Source organism: Ammospiza nelsoni, chromosome 4 (assembly GCF_027579445.1).
Source record: "Ammospiza nelsoni isolate bAmmNel1 chromosome 4, bAmmNel1.pri, whole genome shotgun sequence".
NCBI classification, from domain to species: Eukaryota; Metazoa; Chordata; class Aves; order Passeriformes; family Passerellidae; genus Ammospiza; species Ammospiza nelsoni.
Window position 1 is genome coordinate 22,978,984 of NC_080636.1, and position 26,712 is coordinate 23,005,695.

The 26,712-nt window shown below is 36.9% G+C and overlaps 1 protein-coding gene across 1 annotated transcript; it reads right to left on the minus strand.

Moving 5' to 3' along the window:
• Positions 1 to 877: 877 nt before the first annotated feature.
• Positions 878 to 26,712, minus strand: TMEM156 (transmembrane protein 156). The gene is made up of 7 exons (XM_059471144.1): positions 26,606 to 26,712; positions 21,959 to 22,240; positions 20,466 to 20,714; positions 18,280 to 18,387; positions 15,026 to 15,133; positions 9,660 to 9,760; positions 878 to 1,903 (listed from the first exon to the last, which is right to left on the minus strand). The coding sequence occupies exons 1-6, from the start codon at positions 26,703 to 26,705 to the stop codon at positions 9,663 to 9,665; spliced, it is 945 nt and encodes a 314-aa protein (XP_059327127.1). The 5' UTR covers positions 26,706 to 26,712; the 3' UTR covers positions 878 to 1,903; positions 9,660 to 9,662.

Below are 26,712 nucleotides of genomic sequence, written 5' to 3' on the forward strand. Positions count from 1 at the left end.
AATGGCAAGACTAAACCAGAATTACTTCAGGATCACATTTTTTGTTACCATCCTTACCAATGTCCCCCCGTTCTTCCATTATTTCCTGTAGTTTGGATCATAGTTAGAAGACAAGGTAAGGTTTACCCAGCAGACAAAACTTGAAAGAGCCTTTTGGGTTTTCTTGTTTATGGTGTTCCTAAAGGTAACTTGGAACCTTCCAGGATAGTAAAGTCAAATACTTGGAGAGCTGTGGGATAACTGTGAGTAATAAAATAGGAAATCACAGTTTATTTGTCTAAGGAAAAGAGGTAGGTTATAGGCAGCAAGAATAATAATAGAATTAAATTATAGAAGAAATAAAATTAAGTTGGGGTCCCAAGAAGCGGGACTGCCTCTATCAAGGTCTCTAGAACTGAAGGGGAGAAAGTAATAGATAGCTTGAATCACTTGAAGCATTTAAACACTGACCAAAACCGCCTTAGCAACTCTGTAGTGAATTGAGACAAATATGTCTCTTTGTCTGTAAGCTGCTCTCTATAATAAGCAGAAAACACAACCAAGAAGCAAATTGTGAGAGGCTTACTTTATAGACTCTATTAAAAATTCTTCTTCTGAAAATCTTATTAAAAACTCTGCTTCTGAGAAGCTTTATTATTACCACAAACAAACAACAAAAAGCCCCCAAATCAAGAAAGTATTTTTCTCTTATTTTTTAATAAGATGGTAAAATAAAATACAATAGAAACAAATGTTTCAGACTTATCCAACAGAATACAAAAAAATATCTATATGCCCTTAAACATAGCTAATGTTCACAACTATTCCTATTAAATCTGAACTAATCAGTGTAGACTGGAAAATTCAATTTCAGAAAGCTTCAGGAGGGAAAGGCTGTATAAATGTAAGGAATGGAGGTAATGAAGTATTTACTGGATGCTAAATTGCTGCCTATCATGTTTGCAATGGGCAGTTTACAACCTGTTCATCCTGATGGATTTAGCACAAGGGAGCCTGAAGTCCTGGCAATTTCTGTCTCTGCCTAGTGACTGATGGCTAAGCTGTACCCACAAATCATTTGTTAGCACCAAAGGAGTTTGGGACCCTGCTCAGCCCAAACAGCTCCACTGCACTCAGAGGAGCAGCAGTAATTGGAAAGTAAGGAAAGGTTCCAAGAGATAATGGGTGGGAATCCTAATGATCCAAGCTGGAACAAGATGGAAATGCAATTTCTCAAAAAGTACAAACCCATTTACTGTCTTAATGAGTTATCAAAAATCTATAATAACCATTTTGTGATTTGAAGCCAAATTAGTATTTTTCCACATTTTTTCGTTATCCACTAAGATATTGCACAAATTATCATGGTCTTCCTGGTTTACTGCAGAAACTAACATGCTGCAGAATTCTTTCCTTCTGTAATACTTTGGCCACCCTTCTCAACAGCCAGAAACTGTATCTTTCAGTCATCTTAGTCATCTAGAGCATTAAGTAGGTTGAAAATTGTGCTTATTTCATGAAAGTAGAGGATAATTCATAGCTTTATACAGATTTCTTATCCTATAGAATATATAAAATAAATTTATGCCCTGATAAAAATATGCAATTATCACAAGGATTACCTTACAACTATATAACTAAGTATGAATCCTGAATGAACAGAAAATAGATGTGAAATCTATACTCTGCTATCAAAATTGTTTATGCAGCAAAATACGCCTGTTCATCAATCATATTTTCTTAACACAAAGTAATTATGATGGGAAAAATGGAACTTGTCAACTAAAATGCATAATTGTTATTCTCATGAAAAGATGGATAACATAGCCCCCCAAGCTGGAAATGGGGATGCTTTCTTCTGTGGTGTATGATGTGTTTTCTTTCATCCAGAAGTGCTGGTATTTCATAGGGGTGATACCTGAAACTAAAGAAAATAGTATCAGGAAAAAAAAGAGGAGGGTAAGTCTTCTCTAATTTATCTCAAATGTCATAATTTTGATATTCACAATAATGAATTCTCCTCTTTATTACAAAAGAAAACAACATTGTAACTAAAAGGCAAACAAAATAGGTGATGGACATCAGGTTGGAGCAAAAGACTGAGACTGATACCTGGCAGCTGAGTAGTGGCCCACGTACCTGCCCCACCAGAGTGTGACACAGGAACTTGAGCAAGGCACACCAGGCCTTACCCTCTTCCAGGCAAGCTGGCAATGGGAGGGTGAACATTCACCACATCCACCTAGCTGAAGTGCTTTTCTGTGCCCAACTGCATTTCCCATTATATAATGCTACATGGCAGGACAAATTTGGAAATAATGAAATGAAAGCAGCTTTTTCCACATTCACAAGTGAACTGCTTCTCACTAACCATCAATGACACTTTCGAATTCGGATTGCAGCTCCCAGAGCTCACAGATTCCAACCAAGCTTGTCTTACTTTTTAGGGAGGAGAAGAGGGAGGTGGAGTGGAAGTACAGGATCTCTGTTCTTCTAACTTGCACACTGAGTGAAAAAGCAAATATAGCTTGTCACCCATTCTGGTAGTTCCCATAGCTGCAGGCCTGATTACAACATCTGTCTACATTTTCTTTTACATGGTAGGAACTGGGTTCAGAAGTGTTCTTTGGCTGTGAAATCATACTGGAGGTAGCAGCTGCCAAAGTGAGCTAGAAAATGACAAGTGTAGGCAGGACAGACTGCATCAAAAATTGATGCCAGCTAATGGAGCAGCGGGTTTAAACAGTCTGCACAGTGCCCCTTCTAGTCCAGTTCTGCCATCAAGAGAGAGTGCTTCCCTTGGAAACCCTTAGTGTCTCCTTTGGAGAGAAACACAGCCTGGCATGCATTTAGTGCAGGACCCAGTAATTGTGCCAAGTACCCTGGAATGTGCTCAGCAATCTGATTCTGTGAGCTCCTCTGTGCTGAGAGGAGTTGTCACTTTAATGTGCAATTAAGAATAGAATCTCTTACGGAAGCAGAAACAGGAGGAATTACCTTTCATGATATTTAAAAAATAAATACCTCATTGAGTGCATACAGTTCTGAAAACAATTTAAAGCTGCCTGAGGGCATAAATCATAGAATCATAGTTATCAAGAGGAATTATGGTGTAAAAAATGAAGTCTTACAGAAATGGCCAACCCTCAAAGCCAGTAGGTCAGTACTGGTAGGAACCTCTCCCTTCAGCAGCTTCACACCAAATTTTATGATAACTTTAATGACAGTACTATCACGTCAGAGCACTGAAATTATGCTTTTCAGAAAAACTGTCAAAAGGATAATTGGAAGGATCCCAGCAATTTAAAATCACACCTACTGTTCTTCATAAATACCTGCCTGAAAGCAGCTTAACTGTAATCTTCCTCTCACTCCTGAGCTCACTCGTTACATGCCTTTGCTAGAATGTCTTATGAGTTTCACTGCTTTCTCTGCATAATTCCTATCTTCTGTTGTTTGTGTGGATGTCTTGCTTGAAGACAGATGAGAGAGAGATTCTTTTAAATATGAAAACATTTTCGTACATCCACAATCACATAAGGAAAACAGGCAAAGAATATTTTTAGTTGCACTTTCTGTTTCTACTACTAAGTTCAGCAAAGATGGCATTTAAAGACCTCTTCAGGAAGGCAACAGCAGCTTGAGCAAAAGCCCAGGTAATGCCATAGGTATATCTGCACTGAAATTTTCTTGGCATCACACTGGGATATGCACAATGAAATTTCTAATTCCTATGGGAGTGTTTCATTAGAAAACAACGATGGTGACGATATTCTGAATGTTGCTGGGTAAGACACAGCTCTCATACACTTTTTGATCTCTTGTGCCAACCATTGCACCCATAGGGGGTTCCATGCCCACATGTGTCTCAGATTGTAAGAGAAGAAAGGGACCCATCAAATTCTTCTATTTTACAATTTTTTTGACAGAGGTTTTCATCTTTGTAGCCATGTACTGTGTGTTGCCCCTGCCAGTTACCTGTCATCTACCTTATGTTCCAGTTTTATAATCCATTTCACCTGAAGATATGATTGTGTCTTAAATTCTATATTCACTGGAGACCAACTTGTCTGATTTAACTGTGCGGCTACACTGTCATTCAGAAAGAACTACAGAGGCATGAAGCATCTTTGGTGTTCAAGGATCTCAAAGCCCTTCACAAAGACAGATGGCAAAAGGCAGTGTACTAAAAATCATTGGCAGTTGCTGATGTGGAACTTTCATTAGTTTTATGCAGTCTTTAACGTGTCTACCAGTTTTATTAAAAGAATTAATGCAATGCAGGACACCAAGATTCTTTTGTCTTGTCCTTGAGGCATTGATTGCCAAAGAGATTGATGCAGTAAATAAAATGTCTGGGTAATAGTGACCAGCTTGTGTGAATTTGATTTAGCACCAACTCAGAGGATAACACTGGGCACTTTCAAGGAAAAAGAAAAGTCCACAACAGTTGGCTTTGAGACACTGAGTTTTTATTTTCTTTCTTTCCTCATAAAATGGCAGCACTTCATCCAAGAACTGTCAGGTCTATCTGTCTCTAATTTCCCCAAACAGAACACTGTCCCTAAGCATTCATGAAATCTATTGATGCTGCCTTTGATCCAGAGAATGCGGTGCTGCTTCCCCTTAAACAGGAGAGGACAGAGGTACTGCAGGAGAGGGCTCACAGGTTCTGTTCATGCTACATGTGGCTTTTATTCTGCCCTGACCACTCTAGGACTGAAGTGCAGCTTTGGTGTGAGAGAAGCCAGTGAGCCCCCCACAGTCTGCCCAGACTCCATGTGGCCCCACCCCAGGGAAAGACAGATTGTCACAAGGGCAGGACTCAAAGTCACTCCTTGAGGCAGGTTTCTTTAGCCTCCAAGGGAAAGGTTAGCCAAAGCCTTCCCTACTCAACAGTGATTTCACAGATAACCATCAAAAACCCCGTATTTCTGAATGCTCCAACACCTTCATCTTACACATGGGTACAGTGATTTGGCTCTTACTTGCCCACTTTCATTTCTTACTTCAATTATTCTTTGCCCCCACTGTTTAGGGAATGGCCGTTGAATCAAACACATTCAGAAGTGCTAGTCCTCATGGTTTTTCAAACCACATACACATCACACAGCATTTCACAGCTGCTGAAAATATTTTATGGAAGTAGAGTTCTTAAAGTTAAAAGTACCAGTTGATGCAAGTAAAGCTTTGTTAAAAGCAATCTCTCTTTTAGCTGAGGATAAACAGTTCTTTCTTACAACCATGCGAATTTGTTAGGAGGTATCATTAGGAGAGACAGAAAAGTCGTGTCTCCAGAGCCTTATTCTGGCATGCTATTACCTGAATTGCATTGCCTCTGAATGCAAATATTTGCCCTGAATGTAAATATATGCCCTGAATAAAATGTTCATGCTTCCAATCTAAACAAAATTAGGGTAAATAATGTCACAATCTTCTCATAGCACTAAGGAAAGGCATTGACAGCTGTCATATGTTGTCCTGGAGTCTGGCCAGGACAGAGTTAATATTTTGCAGTAGAGTAGCTGTGAGGGGATGAGCCTGAAGCTGTGTGGGCATGGCTAGGAGATTATTCTATACCACCTCAGGTCATTGCCAGGAGCAGGACTTTGCTTCCAAGGAGAAGGGTGTTCCTTCCAGTGGGGAGAAAAGTGGTAGGGAAGAGCCAGTCAGTATTGTCCCACTATTTCTATGTAAATCTTTTCTTTGCCTATACCTTTTGTTATTGTCTTCTTATCTCATTGCTGTTTCCACTAAATTGTTCATATCTCAAGCCATGATCTTTTCCTTTTGTGGTTCCAATTGGGGGGAGGGGAAGCCAGCTGCATAGTGGTTTTAGCAGGACTACTGAATAGGAAAACATCATTCCTAAACCACAACATATGTAAAGTGTGTTTCAAAACCTGAGGGACGTGGCTCATTCCTTGTTTTCCAGGACAGTTGCTAATATGGTAGTTTAATGAAAGACGGCAGAAACAGAGGATTCTTACCTTTGGTACTCAAGTGTAGTTGTAATAGTTATTGTGAAAATACAGAGACATTAAGTGATCTATGCTGAAAAGATTCACCTTTGGCAAAGGCACAAGTGCAGAAGTTGGTGCATATTTTTTTTAGCTGAATTACCTGTTGGTGCAATAGTGAATAATGAAGCATTTGGGTGCATTTCTGTGTGCACACAGAATAGATATAGATAGATAAGATAGATAGATGATAGGTAGATGATAGATAGATAGATAGATAGATAGATAGATAGATAGATAGATAGATAGATCGACCACACAATTGGATCTACGTATATTGATAAACATGGCAACACTTGTACGGTCATATGTTTATCAATATATTTACATTTCATAATCAACAGTATTGTCTTAAATCTAAAGACTTAAAAAATACATTTATAGAAAGAAATGTCTTTTTCTTGTTATAAAAAGAAAAACAGTGGAAAATTGCAATGAGTAATTAATTATTGATACCTCTCTCAAACTACTAGTAAGAGCAATACTTCAATGTTGCAGACTGGAGCAACAAGCAAAGAACAGGCAAATATATCTCTCCTGACCATTCCCATGACTAAACCAATGTTTTTCAGCCTTTCATCTTTCCATGTGTTGTGTTAAGGGCCACTGCTGAGGCCATCAGCATGTTCTCCAGCTCATTAGCTATAATGATCGTGATCAGATTTATCCTTGCTTTTACATTTCCTCCTCCTCACAACTGCTGTTACACCTACCAGAGCTGCTGTGTAGGTAGTCTCCTGACAGAGAAATCAAACACTCTGTGCTCTGGTTAATGATTTCTCTGAGTGCAGCTCCAGCTGGCTGAAGATGAGGAAAAGTAGAACTCATCTTGCCTGTCTGATCCAGGGCAGGCATTGAAGTAACTCTTACCAGCCAGCCAGAAGCCAGGTTTGAAGCAGGGAAGGGCAGATGGTAGCAGTATCCCTAGTGAAGCTCTCTCAGGCTTCCAGCTCTGCCTAGAACCCCTCCTTATTTGAGGCTCTTGTATCAGTGATCTGAAATGCACACTCTTCAGGGGAGCAGCTGCCAGTGGTACAAAGACGGTGGGTTTGATCAAGAAGCTCTCTGGTACATACTTCTCATCTCCAGCCCACCTCCTACTTCAGAGAAAAGCCCACGCTTCATCAAGCTAATGTAGTCTAGAACTGTCTTTAGCAATTCTGGCAATTTGATTATTTTTGCATTTTTCCAGCCTCAGTACTTAGCTTCCATGTGCAGTACTTGTAACACAGCTTCTCCTCGTTGAGTGAACGAGTCTTTAGCAGCATTCTAGAGACTTCACATTCTAGAGACTTCACAGAGACAAACCCAGCACTCATGCAAAAAGCAGATCACAGTTTCCTTCCCCAGCCTCAGTTACCACAAGCACTCATAGCTAGCAAGCTTTCCTGGAACTGAGGCACCCACAGACACAAGCAGTAATGACGTGGATCTGACCTTATCAGATGAAGCGAGAAGGGGGTTTTTGCAGGAAGCAAAGCAAAACTAAAGCAAAAAGTGCTTTTTATTATTTTCACAGAGTATTTAGCTCTGAGAGAGTATTCCTTTAAGAAATGTATTCAAAACAAAACATGATGAAAGGCAAGATCTAGATCTAAGTTTCTGCAGCTGGATTATTTAATAATATTTCCACACAATGTCATGTAACATTACAATTTACAATGTAGTCAGCATACAATTTACAATGTAGTCAGTGACATTCCCACATGTCACATCTGAATTTCACCTCACTGCCAGCTGTCCCTCTGAGAGGAAGACTCTCTGGAAAAGCAAGCCTGCTTCTGCACAGCACTGAACAAGGCTTTTGGGCTTTCTCAAGATACCTAGTCTTTTTCTTTCAGTTATTCACACAGAGATTAAGGAAAGGGAATAATTAAACCCAAAGTGTCTTGGATCTCATATATTGTCTCACAGAGGAACCAAAAATCTGAAAAGCTGTTCCATCCCTTCTTTCTATCCTTTAGTTCCTAACAGTTAAGGTAATAAAAGCAAAAGGTCACCCCAACAGTAACTCCCACCTCTAGCAACACAAATGTTAAATTTGGACGGGAATGAGCCATGACTTTTTCCCTCTGCTTCTAAAAGATGAGTTTTAGGTGAATGCAACATCCTGGAAGAACAGAATTAACAAAGCATGCTAATGATCAGCCATAATACTGTAAAAGTGAAGGCAGGTGAGCAGCTGCTTAGCAGCACATCCCATTTCAACCTTAGAAATGTCCTATTTTGAGCCAAGAGTAAAAAAAACAATTAAGTTGGGCAGGTACCTGGGAGATGTGGATATGAGAGAGAGTATACAGAGACCAGAAAAATAAATGGTGTAGTACTGAAGTGTCTGGGAGCAATCCCTGCAGAAAAGGAAGAAGCTGCCCTACAGAAAGGCTAATGGGGGCTGGAAAGCACCTGCTCAGTCAGAAACTGAGTGCAAATGGCAAACAGCTGAACTCAGATGATCTGGGAACTGCTCTCAGCTATGTCACAGAGTTCCCAAGTCATGTCATCTCTTTGTGTCTCCTGATAGCCTAATTTTAAAAATAGTAACAGTAACAACTTCTTATCTTTGTAAGTCTACACAAGATCTATGGATGACAATCACTTAAACAGAGACCAGTATTTTTAATAACTATAATACACTATCCTATAACCCAGCAAGTCTCCTTCAAACAACAAAAAATTCTCTAGCTCAGTTATTAATTTACTATGGAATTACCTCATTTTCTGTCAGCAAAGTTGTTCAAAATTCTTCATTTAGTTCTGTTCTCAATGTGCAATTTCATCTTCATCATTCCACATGAAGCACAAAAATCAAACTGCTCTTCAGTACATAAATTTTTTTAACACCATAAAAAGATAGCATGACATTATATTGAGTTTCCAATAAAACTCAATCCAATTTAAATAGAAATATAAAAGAAGGAACTCCTTAAGCCTTTAATGTAAAAAAATCACCATACACAATAATATCACGTGTGCAAGTAGCCATCACCTGGTCTATGCACTATTAGTCTGTATTACTTATTCAAGTAGCATCTGTTTTTTTCTAGTCATTACAAGCATTTTCAGGAAGGGCTGTCTCTTACTGCACATTTCTATGAAGATTTGGTTCCTTGCATCTGGAATTCCTGAAACAATTACTGCAGCACAGTGGCTGCAGAAAGTTAGGACTGGGAGATTAGTCTTGGTTCTGAACAGAAACCAGCTTCTCATCATTCCTTCTGACTGGTGTAAGAACAACAGAGTGATCAATTTCTTTTGCTTGAGGAATTTTATAAGGAGGCTATTTGTTTCAAATATGGAATTTTCTTCAGAGATCATTTGCTAATTGCTATTTTCCTCCACCTTGTAAAAACAAATGTCAGCACAGTGCTAAAGTTTAGGACACAATATTTTGCACCAGAAAAAGTGTCAGAATTTTCACCAAGGTCTGCAGGGGCACACAGGGTTTATTAGGCTAACACATATGATTATAGATCACTTTTAGTAGCAGAAGTAAAACTGATTCTCTTTTCATGCCTAGCTCTCACAAAACACATTATCCAGTTTTTTATCTTATTGACTTGGCGAGAAGAAGTAATAATTATTTTCCTCAGATATCCACACTATTAATTCTAAATATATGAGGCAAACCAGAATAATCAGGGTTGTAAGATGTTTACTTACCTTCTACAGTTGTTCCACGTGACAATGCTCTTGTTCAGGAATTACAGACAGTCTGTTTGTGGTCTGTGCAGGAAGTGGGGCCTGTTGTTTGCTGGTGTTCACTATTGAAAGTTAAAATAATTTTTATCTATATTATTAACAGCAAATATATCTACAGAGTGTTGGACTTGCATATGCAAGTTTGAAAAATAATTGAGACCTATCTGAACACAAGGCAGAGATGGACAGTACTGAAAGTACAAACCATGTTTGGTATTTAACTTCCTTTTAATGCTAGTAGGACTACAATGTCCTGATTCTACACTGATCTGGGAAGCAGCTTGAAAGTAGGCAAATAAATTTGTGAATAAATTGTAGTGAAAATCCAAAAGCATGCAAATTTGAGGTTATGTAAGTGCCCCCCAAAATACAAACTCCTAAATTTGGCCAGTTAAGCGGAAACAATGGAAATTTAGAGGGTGAAATTCCTGACTCATTTTCACATAAGGGCAGCACAGATTGCCACAGGCACACGTGGTGTGGCCTCAGCTCATTTGTCACACACACATAGGGAGAGCTACCAGGTATCACCCAGTTGCCAACAAAGGTGACAGCATACACCTCAGAAGCAGGAAGGGGTGAGGTGATGCCTTTAGCGCACAGATCCTGATACAGTATCTCAGTGGAATACTGATAAGGAAATGCAGAGATAACACTGTCAGGCAAATGCACGCGGAGTTGTTTATCCAATGCATTTTTCAAAGAACTGCTGTAGAACACAAATAATATTTTGACTCCAGGTCCATCCTGTCCCTGACTATCCATTACTTCCATAAACCTACAAATGGGTTTCCATTGAGCTAACAACAAGAGGATAAACTGTGCCACTCATATCTAGCTATGTTCATTCTCTACTGACTACATCATTTGGGCTTTTCTTTTTACAAATGCAATTTAAAAATACAGTTTGGATCTTGGCACTCAAGCAGCTGAATATGAAATGAAAAGTAAAAAAATTTAAAAGTTTTTTAAAAAATAACAGTGGATCTTGTTTGACCGTCAAGATGAATGAGATGAATCTGGAGAGAATGGGAATATAGGCTGATATCCCCTTCAGTGCCTGTGTGTAAGAGTGTTCTGCATGCATGCAAACTGAGCAGAGAAAAGGTCCTTTGTGCATCAGGGCTCTATGGAAAGCATACAGGGGCTATAAAAAGTTACCTGCATCCTATAGATTTTATCCTCCTTTTTATCTGAAAAAAAAATTTAAAAGTTCCAAAGTCTTAATGAATCTTCACAATTTTCTTGGTTATGTTGCATTTCAGAAACATGTAAGTCTATGTTAAATATTGAATACTATGAGAAGCTTTGCTTTTGCCAATATAATTCATGTAAATTGCAGAGGGAAAGATAATTATTCAGCTATGTCAGGAACTGAGAGGGACCACCAAATAGGTGATGTTTCAGTTAGCCAAGATTAAACTAATTTCTCTTTCTTGTCTTGGCATCTATTTGCTGCTGTAAAAGATGTGTCTTGCCTGTTCTCTTTGCTAAAAAGAAAATGTATTGCAGAATACAAGGAGGAGTAAGACTGAACTCGCTGGGATGCCAGCCCTGACACTGCTGAGCCAGCATTTGCTTCTGTTTCCAACACGTCAACTAACCTGAAGCTATAGCAACATGTCAGAGATATGGCAGAATTTCCCCTATTTCCTCTAATCTTGTGGGAAAGGAACTATTATTTTAATAGGATAGCACAGAAAACAATACAGGAATTCAAATGAGAGGGAATTTGTCTTGCTGTTTCTTCTGTGGAAATTATAGCTGTCAAGCCCACTTGTATCAAATAGTATGGATGTCACAAACCCTAAACAGTCCAGGAAACAACTGCAGGCCAGGAAGCAGTTTTATTCTCTGAATCCTGGTTGTCACTGTGACCCTGCAATGCTCTTCTTTCAGGATGAGTTATGAAACCACCGTCCATCAGAATTAACTTTGCATTACTGTGAGCCAGACAACTGAGTCAAGAAATCTTGTATTTGTATCCTAAAATGTAAGGAACCAAACTGTGACTCCATGAGCCAATGGAGCATCACTAAAAATGAATATATTGTTTGAGCAACGTAGAACAAGATATTATGCTTGAACTAAGGCTGCCCACACAGACTGTAGAGCAATAACATGATGATTTTAACAATATGATTCCCTGTCTGCATTGTCCAGTTCTAGTAAAGGAATGAGAACAAGCCTTTTTTTTCTAACACATCTTATGCCACATTTGAAATAGAATCAAAATAAACAAGGAATGTTGTTCTTACTCTAGGAAAATAAAGTCTGAATGGGAGTTTATGGTGATAAGATTCCAGTAATATAAATTCCCACTAAAGTACAACCCAACTAATTATGTTAGTGAATCTTCCAGACCCTACTAGGCAGATTCAGCCTAGTTATTAAATGCCCTGATTTATGCAACCTCATTCCTCTGCAACTTATTCTTGCCTGTTTTTTTTATTTTGAATGATGTAGCATGCAGTTCATGCACACTGGCCTGCTCCCAACAAGTAATTTTGTGCCATGTGCCCAGGATTAACTTTTTTTTAGGATACAGCTACATGAGAATAACTACACTTAGTCAGTTACTAGACTGGAAGAGGTACCAAAGAGGTACCCAAGTGGTTTAGGGAAAATGGGCTAAGGAAGAGGAATAACAGCAGGGTAAGTATAACTTTCTTCCTTTTATCTGCATTGGAGACTGATTTAAGCAGCAAGCTGCAAATGACAATTCAGCAGTTTCTATCTGAGTTCTTTTAAAACTCTGTGGGGAATACATTCTACTCCTTCTAATTGCCATTATTAATTTATTAAGCTGTTCTAAAACCTCTTCTACTGCTTCTTGAATTTATGAAAGCTCTTCAAAGAAATTCTTGCAATAAAATTCTTGAGTGGGAATCTCACTAAGATTCTCTGTAGTAAATGCAAAGCAAGGAAGTGGCTTCAATAGATCCTTTTCCATGTGTTATTACTATCAAGTTCTATTTGATGAAAATCCTCTGTGTCTGGAAATACAGATCAGCCACTTAAAGAATACTTCTTGCATTAAAAAAAAAGGTATCCTGTCTTCTTTCACTTGTCTTGTGGATGCATTTAAGGGAAACTCTTTTTTGTCAGTTCATACCATTCAAGGGACAGTTACTATACATAAATGCAATGGCAGGGCCAGCTCTGAAGTCTAGAAAATGTTTGCATAACCCATGTTCTAGTGCATTCTTTTTTAGCTTTACAGCCCAGACAACATTTAGTTACTATTTATTATTTATATATATTTATTAAGCTCCCCTCTCCTCACTATATGTGCTTAATCCTTTGCAGTACTGTGAACTTGGAAGGTTGTAAATTTAATCCTTCCCCAGAGAACATTCTGTACATTTTCCCCCCTTTCCTCTGGTCACTGGACTTAATGACAATGATTCATGGATATAAAGCCACTAACAGTTTTACAGAACTAACATCCATGCTGTAAATTACTTTTTTGTAGGACTACAGTGACATTAAGCCAGTCATTTACTAAGTCTCCTAAGAATTCACTCCCATTCTTGAAGTATAGGCTTCCCTCTTTTTCTTCCCTTGTAATTTCTTTACTTCAAATAACCTTTTAGGAGTACTTTTCCATCTTTTCATCTCTAAGATGTACTGTCACATCCTCTCAAGTACTCATTACTGTGTTTCCAGGGTGATTGTATTGTCTTCAGTGGATCTCAATGGTTTCTTTCAAGATTGCAAGCTATGCTCTAATTATAAGGAAAATATTGTCAAGGGCTGTCAACAAAGTCATCTGTAGCTATTTATAATCCATTATCATGGTAACAAATCCTAAGCGTAGCAACTATGGAAAGAATAAACTCTTCATATGGATTTGATCATATTTTAAATTATATTGGTATAAACCATGAAATTGATTGGATTGACTGAAATTATGGTGTGTGAAACGAAGGAATTTTATTTTAAAATAAACCCCATTATAGCAGTTCATGCAACTAAGCATCTTTCTGGGTTTCATGGATTGATTGTAGTAGAAGGCACTTAAAAATGAGAATGACAGATCAATAAGGGATTCTTATTCTCTTCAGTAAAATCTAGTAAAATCAGATTTGAATTTCCATAAGACCTCATCATCAAAAATGCCTTGGATATACAACATTAAATGGCATTAAAAATGCCATTCTGAACATGTGTTGTTTAAACAGGCATGATATTAGTGAAGCTACTCAAGACAACAGATGTCAGAAAAGTAATTCCTTCCATGCAGAATGAAAAGAATGAGCTCATAAATATATCTCAGAGGTAGCCAGTGCTTTAAGAGCAAGAAGCATAAATTGTACTCACAGGGGAGTTCAGACAGAGAAGAAGCTATTCACTCTTTTCTAGGTAAAATTGAAATGCCATGAAATACTGAGTTGTAGACATAAATTAGTGAGTCTCCTCTTACTCCCGAAGAACTAACAAAACAAAAAGCAAAGTACTTAAGCCTTAAGTCATATTTAAAACCACCTTTTTAATTTGCTGGCTTTGTATTTTTCTTGTTTTGAAGGGAGGTTAGTTTGCCATTCAGAGCTATTATTCTATATGTTAATGTTAATATTTTTAAAGATATAGCTCCCTTCACAAAACCAGAATCCATGAAATTTATTAAAACATTTCAGTCTTTGAGCAATGTCAGTAACACTCATAGAAACACCTGGTAATTGGCACGTACACAGATATTTGATGCCAAATCCAGTTTTCTAGAATCCAAACTTTGTGTTTAGCCATGTCATTTCATTTATCTGTGGTAAGCATACTACCCTCTCTGAAGACCACAATTTTTTACCTATCTGAAACTCAAAAATTTTATTTTGTGGGAATTTGACCCTAGAAATAGGCTATGAAGTGCCAGCAGAACCATTTATTGAGTCCTGCTGCAGCCATTCATTCCATGCTTTGATAGCAAATTTTATCAAGAGTCACAAACACATAGAACATACAAACACATATGTACATCTCTGTATATTTTTCATACACACACAAAGCACTCAGGTGACAGACCTCAAAACTGGCACACAATATGACCAAAAATTAAAAAGTTCAAAGTCATTAATGCAACACACTGGAAAGACTGGGAGAAGCATTCTCACATTATATATATAAGTCTTCTTATATTTTTGTTGTCAGATTTATTTCTTTAAACCAAAAAAGTGTTTCCTTAACATAAGCAGATCAAATTTGTGTATGACCAAGGTAACTCTGAAACAAACTTGAAGCATCTCTTGACAGGAAAGTCTTAAAAGGTCTTTCTTGATCTCCTCATGCCTCAAGGTTTGTTAAATTTTGTTTTACTTTTATATACTTACCAGGAAAAGGATGAATTTTAGTAGCAGATACAGTTCTTCTTGCATGTATGGAACTCTTTCTTCTTAGAACAGTAGAAACTGATGTTGCTACTCTTTGTTTATAATCTGCTTTAAACAAAATGTCATATGTTAGCATCAGCCCTGATTAGAAGGAAAGCTTGTAAATCCCTTATTATTAAACTGTTGAATACCTTGGAAAGTGTTTAAAAACTCAGGAAGGTGTTGGAATAAGGTGATGAGGAAAACCAAGAGCCAGATGATTTGTATTTTTCTGAATGAAATTTTGTAGAAATTTCATTCAGATTTGTCCCTTTCAAATTATTCCTTGCCTTTTTCTAAACTGCGTACCTTGAACAATTTTTGGAAGGATATCAAGAAAAGTACATATTTCAGTACAGGTTTGGACTCTCACTGCTGACAGTGGAGTAGCAAGGATGGACTGCATGGGCAACCCAGGAGGCTGACAGATTCCTTGCTAGTGTGGGGTGTTCATCTCAGATAGCACAGTCTGAGAGCAAGCTCCACACCCCTGACAAAGCTAGAGCTGGAAAGGGCACCTCTGGCTGTTCCTCAGCACCCAGTTCATAAACTCTCAGTCCTTCCATCCTTCTGCTGCTCTCTAAATGCTGTGCTCTCAGTGGGCTTATTGCAGACATGGTGCAGCTGTTGTGGTTTGTCCTGTTCAGCAGCGACGGCAGTCCAGGGCTCAGCCAGCTTCTGGTGACAGGCTCACTCCAATTCTATGTAACAGAATTTATTTTTATCTTTTTCCTTTGAGAACACTAAGAAATACATTAAATTAAAATTATTTAGGTCATGAATTTTTTTATGACTAGCCAGTGGAGATCTAAAGCACTAAAGCTCCAAGCAGACACTGTAACAGTTAATGTCAAAGGAAGCTCTGGAAGTGGTCGTGAGACAAGAGTGGAAAGGAAAAGGCAAAACAATTAATTTCCAGTTTAAGGCCTTTGTAATGGATCAGTTGTAACCTTCACCAAGTTTATTTGGATATTTTATTTTATGCACTTATCAAAATAGCTTAATGATTCAGAGAGTCTCAGAGTCTACCTAGCAGAATATCTTGCAAGGTCTCAAGAGGAAATGAGTAATTCCACATTTCTTAACAGCTTTCAGTGGTGCTCAGAAATGAAGAGAAAAAATACCAACTGAACTATGGCTGGAAAAACTCATAACAGCTGTTTTAGAAACATAGCTAATAGTTCTGCTCTATTCTTTGAGCGCCACTGGAAAAAAAATAGTGTATACATGCCACCATTCATATGCAATGAAAGGTGGCATCTTAATATATACACATAAACCTTAAGTTTTATTTTTTGTGCACTTGTCTTTTTATCAGTAACATAATGATGTTGTTTATAATGTTATATATTATAAATTTAACTCATAAACCCACTTTTCTTCAATTAGCATAAAATGTATCCCTGAAGCTAGTAAGTTATTAGAAGCCTCAAAAGGGCATCTCTTCCTCCCTGTTTGTGTTCACAATGATTCTGAAAATTTGAATTTAATAAAAAAGTGTAGTTTAAGAATAAAGCTACTAAATCATTAATCATCACTGCTTACAGTTCTACATTAATAGAACAAAATAGAACGTTATGACTCAAAGCAGAGAAAATCAGACATGACATTTATAAGTGGTTTTCAAATTACAAATAAAAGTCCTTTAAATTAGAGGACTTAATAGCCCACTTATAAAGTCATAATTTACATTTCGTGGGTTTTATATACATGAAATCTGTCTCAGAAATTGCTTCTAGCAATAAGTAAAATATCATGTATTTTAAGCAACATCATCTGGTAAGGAGCTCCTTTCATTGAGGTGGGGAGGGTACAAACTTGACATCTCAAGCAATTATTTTGCTCAGTCATTAAAGATATATGCATAAAGTATTTACATTATGCAAAAAAATCACAGAAACATTTTGTGTGGGGGCACTACTCTTCCTTCTGTTCAGTTATGAGTAAAGCTAGACTTCTGTTGCTCCTTCATTACAAAATTACCTGTGCATACAGTAAGGATGACCAGGGGAATGGATAAGGATTATTATTTGGTTTACTACCCCTGTGACCAGGGCCTCCTTTCAGCAGCTCTGAACTACAGGGGAATGCACACCTGCCTGGCAATAGCAACTAAATGCTGCTTGTCTGGAGGCATTCTGCCCACTCAGGGCTGACACAAGCAGAATGTCTCTGCAAACTGCTGTGAAAAGCACCTGAGAGTTATTCCCTCAGGTAACAGCTTAAGTAATATTCTTTCCACAGTGATGAAAGGTAATGTGCTCCTGGTGCCACCTACCTCTGACTTGGGAAGAGAAACAAGGACCAGCAGTTGACAAGAGGTCAATTTTCAGCACTGTTTTTGTGCAGAGGACTTTATCTTAATTGCTCAAAGATCTCAAGCTCAGGGTACCTCTACAATTTTATTCTTGTTTTATTCATTGTATATTGCTAGAGAAAATACTGTAAATCTGATTTCTACCTGTATCCCAAGAGAAGAGCCTATCATGGCTGAAAGAATATTCTAGAAACAATTGTTTCAGTCTCTGAACTAATGGCAAGTTCTCTCATAGCAAAGTTCCAATCACTTTGAATAGTCAATAGTGATGTTTCAGAAATCACAGAAATGTTTTCTTTGCTGAAGTAATAGCAAAGAGATGAAATGTTATCTGGGCTTAATTCACCTCTTGACTTAAGAAGGTGCACCTTGGTTGCCCTGCATGGGATTACACCACCAATGAATTTGAATAGCCAGTTTTTAGGACAGACAGATAAGTGTATATCTCCTCATATCTATCCTGTAATTTTTCCTGACTGTGACCTAAATAAATTATCTTCAGGAAGGAAAGGGTATTTCAATTCACTTATACTGGTCATTGGGATTTCTGCTTAAAACTTTCCACAAAGTTTAACAGTAATTGTTTTATCTATTAAAATAGTGTGAAACCAGAAGTTCATATCACTAAGCCATCAATCATCTATCAAAATCTCCACATTTAATTTGCCATCAACAAACTTGGATTTGCATCTACAGTTTTTGCATCCACCAAAGAGGTGAGAGGTAATACTATCAATCATCTAAGTACTTTAGTCAGTCTCTAAGAAGCTTTTACCATTTGACAATCAAAATATCAGTCTGAGCTACAGCAATAGTCAACAGTTTTATTATTATAAATTAATATATTCTTACTTGCATAGAAATTTAGATTGATGCAGATTAACTTTTTGTTACTTACAGTTCTGTTTCTTTTCTTGGACTATTTTGTAGATGACAATTGAAACAGTAAATACAAAAACTACTGCAATCATAGTGAGCCAAGTGATCTTCGTCATACACATTGGATCTGTCCATAAAATGTACAAGAGAGAAAATTAAGCAGCAAATCACTGGCAGCAGAGAAAAGCAGAACATTCCATCTTGGTAGGTTTATGAATTGTGCCTATCCCCACAGATAAAAACAAAACAAAATCAAAAAAATAGAAAAGATTATGCCTTTTACTTTCAGCCTTCTCTGGTTTTTGATGTTAGGTTTCCTGTCTAGAATTTAGCTTAATTTTTGCCTGTATTTTTATATCTATATCTCTATCTATTTCTGTATCTATATATCTTTCCATGGCTGAAATAGATACCGATGACTGAGTAACTTTTCAACTCAGCCAATGAAAATGTTTCAAAGATGAACATTTATATTTAAGGTAGAACAAGGGTAACGTGTCCCCTCTGTCTGCATAAAGCAAGGAAGGGAGTGGTCCATTGTCCAACATTGGCCTGTACTGGCATTCTTAACCTCCTGGTCTATCTTCATATATGACAGAAGGCAAGATTCTACATATAGATATTTTTCTTATAAAAAAGTGAAGAAATGTCACCAACAGGAGCCCTCTGGGGAATTCCTTTAAAGTTGCCTTGAGAAAGAATCACATGGGACTGGATAAAGGAGGTAGGCTGCTCTTTCGGACAACAACTGCTGCAGAAATGCACCCACATTCCACAGGGATTTAGTTCAATAATTAGTACAAGTCAGGACTGTACACAACAAAGAAATTATGTGGAGAACTTTCCCCTGTGGTTGGTTGAATGGCCTTTTAACTGTCTTTGGCAGCTGCATGTTAATGCATACCTCAGCACTGTCAAATAACTGTTTTAAAAACCAGCTGTGTTACTATAACCCATAAAAAACCAAATTACAGACTGTAGCCAAAATACTGTTTCCCTTTCCCTGACTTAGAACGGCATAATTAGACTTCAACTTCCCTGGTATCTTCTCCATGAAGCAAATGCCAATGACCCCGTGGCTCATTCCTCCTAATTTAAAACTAAAAATATCTTTTATTACAGTAATCTAGGCTCCTTTTAAATAGAGCAGTCTACCTCATCTTGTAGTGGCTTGTAATGACTTGATTATCAGCCTTGCTTAGTAAAAGCCCTGAGCACCTCTTTAGCTGTTTTGAAGTAAAGAGAAAAAAAGACATATTGTTAATTTTCATTGCTAATATGAGATTACTGCTACCCAGATAAATCAGTATTAACAAAGGGTGGTTAGTTCATAGTATTGACACAAGTTAGCAGGGCAAGTTACAAATTATGCTCCTCTCATGGCTAGACACACGTATTAAAAAAAATCCAAACAAGCAAAAACCCAAAACAATCCTAAACTGCATTTTCTTCTCCAGGATTTTCCCTGGACTTATTTAACATATATTAATCCAACTCTAAAAACCATATTTTTTCCAGCAAAGGTACAGCATAAAATAAATTTTCCATGCAAAACCAAGTGAATGCAATAATTCTGCAATTTCCAAATTACAAGTGTTGTAGATAGACAGAACAGAAGCCCTAACCATGGTCAGGAAATCAAACAAAACCCTTTTGCAGCACAAAGAGAAATATAAAAAGCTGAAGTTGTCCTCTGGGGGAACTAAACTTAGTTCAGCTGAAGAATTATCTTTTAAGCATACTGCAGTGAGGCTATATAGTAGGCTACTGCAGTAAAACATTAGAATGGTCAAACTTATCTCCTGATTGTCTTATCACCATAGTTAACAGGGATTTTTAAATTTACCTCCAAGACAACAGGGTTATGCCATTATCAGGAAAGGAAAAATTGTATTTCCAGGTTTTATCACATGCAATGTGTGCATCTGTTGCTGCTAAGCAAGAAACAGTGTACAGATCTTTGCTGTATTTCTTCTAGAAAAAAAAGGGCACAGCTAAACCTGCTTTAAATCATTATAAAAATCATCAGTTGTCTACTATGGTTTGCTTTTTAATAAGGGGTGTTCAAAATTGTATTCTCTTCTTGTAAAATATTTAAATATTTTCAAATGGTTGCTGGAAGCAGACTACTACCTACTTGAGATTTTTTGCAAGATTATATTGTTTCTAGTTTGATTTCCATTTTGAATCTCTTTTGTAACTTACATTCTATGTAAGACTTCAGTTGCAGTGAAATATTTACACAGTCATTTTGGTCTTCCATCATTGCCAAGAGACAAGAATGATTTAGTTGTTTGTTGGCTGCATTTTGTCCTCTGACCATAGAATTGTTGATGTGGATTTCCATCAAGTAGTTTGTATTATGCTCCACTTCCTTCTTGGAAACCGTGGTGAAATTAAAATATTTATAAAAATAAGTAACATTTTCTGTTTTCACTTCAAGCGAGCCTTTTGCTTTTGGAAATAAAAATTAAAACAAAACTGTTATACAAGTGGTAAATCAAGAGACAACTCTGAAAAAGTACAGTGAATTCTCTGTCTCAATTGCAAAAACATAAAGGTTTCTACATCACTGACTATGAAAAATATGGATAAATATATACTGTGTAAAGTTACTCTGAATAGATCTAAAGAACATTGGTTATCTTATACATTTTCCCTACAAAGTATAACTCTTTTTTGCTTTACTATCACTTTTTTGTTATTGTTGTTTTTGTCAGTTGTCAAAGGCAACAGGCCAAAATCAGACTATGAGAAGGATAGAACCCAGGCAGAAGCCACATGATGATAGAGATTTGAAGTGCACACACTGTCTGTCTGCTATCAGTTGCAGGAGGTCCTTGCTTCCCTTCAAACCACACAATATGTGAGACTTGTGTTTAAAATAAACAGATGAGACATTGTCAAAAGTCTTAGTTGTACAGGTATAACTGAGAACAGAGGTTGTCCATATATAAGCTTTTATTTTTCATACTTGTTAAGAGAGCTGTTTTGTAATAAGGAAAATATATGGTTGAAAATAACTGAATTTTTTATATTCAGGACTTGGCCTATTGCCTCTGTTGCTGACAATGTTAGAAAGAGGTATCCTCTTCCCCAAAGATTTCCAGATATTTGCAAAGAAAGAACGGGCTGCTACTGCTCTGAAAAGATGTGGGTTGCTATCTCTCCTCTGTATTGCAGTGCCATTCCTTAGTCAGTGCTGCTTTCTATAAAACATGTAAGGCCATTTCTGATGCTACACAGTTGAGGATAATGTAGACTACAAAAACAAAAATGGTTATTTATTCTATAGTTGCCATTGGAATAGTTACCTACTGAATTAGTTCTTCAGATACAGCCTATCTTTATATTGCAGGCAATCTACAGGTAGAGTTCCATAATGACATTTAAAAGCAAATTCAGCTTGAAAAACTGTCAGAAAGTACAACTCCTTATAAATAAATTAAGTATTTTAGAAAGTACTTGCTACCAACATGTTTCACTGACAGCCAGGAATTAATGCCACTGAGAATCTGGCACAAAATCTGCATTTTCTAGCCATGCAAAAAAAGCTAAAAACCGTCATTGTTCACAGACATGCAAAGACCACAGAGAACCAGAAACATATAATTTTTTTTCTAAGTACCAAATAAAAACTTGTCTTTTATTTTGTAATAAGCTACTTCAAAATTAAGTATTTCTCTTAATCTACTTACTTTTTTTATCTACTGACCCTGATCCTTGATGATCAACATTCACATCCCTCTTGGATTCACACTCTCTCTGTTTAGGGTGGGACTGTCGTTCCCTCCAGGACGACTGGCAAATACATGGAATATTTTGGAAATCGGTATTATTTATAATGACCTTCAGCAAAATAGTCTGGGTTTCTCTTCTTTGTTGCACTGATGTTTTGTAAGAATTGTTAAAAGTACAAAGCGGAAAAGTGATGTTACTTGATGAACAGGTATCCATGCAGGACACCATTACAGTGTTGGCTGTAAAAGAAAGAGTGCTACATTAGTCACAGTCATATAGGACACATGGACATGTACTTAGAAGCATCATGTAGTGCATATTCCAACCATCTTATGATGAAATGCACTTTTTTTTTTTTTTGAGGGTTATGACAAGATGTTAAATGCATCATATGTAAGAGAAAGCAAGCACAGAGTCTTCTCACAACCTAGATGCTGGATTTTATTTGCTGAATTGTGTTAAAACTCTTGCAATAGTAGCTGGAATTTCTGATGGTATCTAGTCACATTCCTGTTTCAAAGCTGCTCCAATTTCTTCAAAAGAAGAGAAAGCACATTTATGCTTCTTCAAAAGAATGGAAAACTTGTTTGTAGAGGGAACTCAGCCCTGGAACAGTGCAGTTGCAACACTCCAATGTACTTATGTTGTAAAGTAGCTATAATCAGTATGAAAGCTTTCTTTCCAAATGACATTGAAACCGCAGAGTGAAAATACACAGCAATGCTGTGAATCCTCCAGCCACACCCTTCACATTCTCTTATATTCAATCAGCAAACAGGGACTTTAATTATGACCTTTGGGTTTGGTATTCGTAGTCAAATTTCAATATCAAGGTACCATAGCTAGAGTACATTAATCCAGTTCTGGCAACCAGCAAAAACACATAATTATAAATGAGTGTGATTTGTCTTCCACATTACAGTAGAGCTTTATCATGCAAATTTTTACTTGGGTTAACTTTGAACCACTTTTTCAGTAACTTTGAAGTATATTTTCAGATAAAAAACCTCAAGAATAAAAAAATTTGTGTGACCCCAACATGAAATATGTCTTTATTGAATAACCACTTCCCAGAACTGATGCTGCACTAACCTACAGCTTTATGTTTCCCATTCTAGTAGTACCCTTGCACGTCTATAAAGGGAAAATTTTGTATCTAACTCCCATTATGAGCAACTGGAGCAATGTGATCATAAATCCTTATGAATAGAGAGCAAAATATATCCTTTAGTTGCTTCAGTGCTCAGCTGCACTCGGCCACCTGTGCTCACAGAGCAGCAGGTTGACCTCAGAAATTATTCAGTAAGAGATTCCAGATAGGATACAGAAATAAAATCCAAACTCCAATGTCAAAGTCAATTATCTTCCCTTTACTAACACTACATCAGAGAGTCATGAACTCCTTAAAAACATAATAAATTGAAATGTAAAACACACAGGTATAAAAAAGTTCATTTTGATATAAAAAGGAAGAATAACAGACAAAATTTAGGGTTTGATCTTTCCCTGAGGCAAGACACAGAATTTTTCTTGAAATGCTTACAATCTGACCCACACAACAGGTCATGGAGCAGGCTTCTGAGATTAAATTCTTCCACCTGAAAGAGGCATTTTGTGTAGAACTTGTCTGTGGAGATGAACCAGGAGCAAAAATGGAATGCTTACTCTGCTCTCATGGCAAGCCATGGCATCTGGGCAACCAGTCTAAAACCACTGCTACAGCTTTCAAGGGCAACTAACCATAATTCCCTAACATATCCTTTTCACCAAGAAATCTGTACATGGCCTTGGGAAGCTGCTGACTGCACTGTGACAGACATCTATGTTCAGCACTGCAAAGTCCATTTTGAACTGCACAAATGGCTGAACAGATCCCAGAGCTGCCTGTGAGCCTCGCTGTAGGTGTGTCAAAGGCCTGTTATCTGTTGTAGGCCTGTTATCTGTTGTAGGTGTGTCAAAGGCACATTATCTGAGCGGAAAAGGTGTGAATGTTGTTAAGTTAGGGAGGATGCTTCCCATCCTCTTGAAAGGTCTCTACTGAGACAGCAGATCAAATGACAATCTAGTATAAACAAACTTCTTTTTTCCCCACATCACAGGACTGTTGCCTTTCTAAGGAGGGATATAGATGGTCGAACACTTGAAGAAGGGCAGCAACAAAACTACCCTTTCCAAGTGGGTTACATGGCAGACAGAGAGCCATACCATACTCCTTGCTCCTTGCTACAGGACTGGGAAGCACCCTCCCAAATGCAAACATCATTCTGGAAACTTGAAAAGTTTTGTGAAAGGAAACTTGGAAAGGATTTTGTGAAATCTGAACACAGGCAGCCTGAATAGTAAAAAGGATTGCTCAGATGAAACCATGCAAAGTAACTCTAGGGAACTGATTTATATTCAAAGACCTGCAATCACATGCTTAATGTTAAGAAGTTCTGTGATTATTAAATTCTTCTATAAAACCTCTATTTACTGGATGGTTTTTCATATAAAATCCAAATCCATTAAAAGTATTCACAGGGAAGATCAAAATTTATAAAAAACTTGCTTCCCATTAAGAAAATCGCAAATATTTCACTTTGCATGGGTTTGACTCTTTCATTCTGCAGTATTCTGAGAGAGAGCTGCAGTGTACAGTACAGTTGCATTTTTTATCACTTCCTTATGGAAGCTAGAGTTGCCACATAATACTGCAGAGATAAAAGACCTATGGTACAAGTTGGGGAATGCACAACTGATAGATTAGAGGAGATGCACTCCATCAAGTAGCAGGACCCAAGGGATAGGACTGGGATTGAAAGCATCAGAGCCCAAAAGGATAACCTCCTACTCTAAATCAGTGTAATTTAAAGGTTCAGTGGCTTGTAACCGACAAGTGCGTTGCTTTACAAACAGAAAGGAAACATTTCACTTCTGGTAAAGCTGAACTGTGTTCTTTTGAAAAAAATTTAAAGGCTTTTTTTATTTTTTTTTTGCAAATTGATTTCCCCCTAAATTGTTGTTCAATGATAAATTTCCATTTTTATTCCCTCGCCATAATGAAAGTAAATGCTGGAATTTCCCCTGGGATAAGACATCCAGGAATTAGGAGCTTTCTGCCATTCATTTAGGAACTAACAGAGGAAGAGCCAGTGATCATATTTCACAACTCAAAGATTTCCAACAACTCTGTCTGCTGAAGTCTCATGGTGTAACCAGCAATTTGAAACACTTACAAAAAATTCTGTACATTTTAGGTTTGTCACAAAATCTGAAAAAAACAGTTTTCAACAGAAGGTTTTTGATGAACCAGAGACCCAAAATCCTTAGAGATTTTGAATAAATTGTTCAACATATTTACTTTCTAATGTAATTCAGACATCATTACACAGTCTGTTATATAGTAATTTAGTTTTTAAAACATCCAAAATGCAGCAATAATTTTAATTTTCCAAATATAAATCTGTGCTGCTTCAACTAAGATTCTGTTCTGCATATATACTTCACAATCTTATTTTAGACATGCTGTGATTAAGACAGAATTGCAGTGATCGCACTATTGCAGCCTAAAGCATGGAAAATAAGAGCAATCTAGAAAAATTATCATGGAAAAATATAATTATTCTTTGATGTTTGACACTAAGGTTAATGTTTCCTTCTGGTAATAGTCCTGTAATTGTTTATTTGGATAATCTGTGCTACAAATACTTTGTTTACCTCTTCAGGGAGGTAAAACATTAATTATTCCAACATCTTAAACTGAATTATAAAAGTTATGATATTCAAAACTTATGACAGCTTACCAAGTTTGTTCATTTATAAACTATAAAAATTGATACATTATATTCTAATTACTGATATGTCTACTCTTTATGTTTAATGAAAAAAACATATAAGTAAATGAATCTGGATATTTTGATACTAAATTATATGCTTTGTAAAGAAATTATGTTATGATGCCTGAGAATACAGTCTTTGTCAAAGGGATGCTTTTTATTATAATAATTATTTAGTCAAAAGCCTTCTTAGGAATGGATGTGACAAAACAATTTTAATTAACTCATGCAGTTTTAAAAAAGTAACTTGCATACATGCATAGTTTGCATTTATCCTAAATTCAGTATCAGCCTCTAGGATCACAAAGAAGAATTTGGCATTTATGCTACAAGATTTGCTTTACTCAGTTACATCCATTCTGCTCTATTCTTGTCAGATTACACTGCATATCTCCTTCACAGACAGCATCTCATTGCAGATAGTAATTGTACACAGTTTTACAGCATTTAAATATAAAAACTTCTAAAAAGTTGTTTCTGAAGACATGAGCACCTGCTAGAAAAGAACATTAGCATTTTCACTACTTTCTTCATTATGAAGGCCATAAAAATACATGCATGGAAATAATTACCAAAAATTTTGCAGTGTATGGAAATTATGAACTCATCCCAAATTACCACATATAATTAGCTCTGTTGGTAAAAAAATCTAACAAATAGAGTCTATATCCTTTGCAATTTCCAGATGTGTGCAGCATCCTAACCATTGCTTTTAGGAAAGCATGTGCCAACTTTTCAATTGCAGACTTCAGAATAAATAAAAGGTTATTTTAAAAGCTGATCACTCACCTTCATGGATTTTGAAAAATTCAGGTAAACACAAAATAAACACGATAATTATTCCTAGTCCTAATCTGAAGACTACTGGTTTTCTCAAAAGCAAGCACATGTCACCA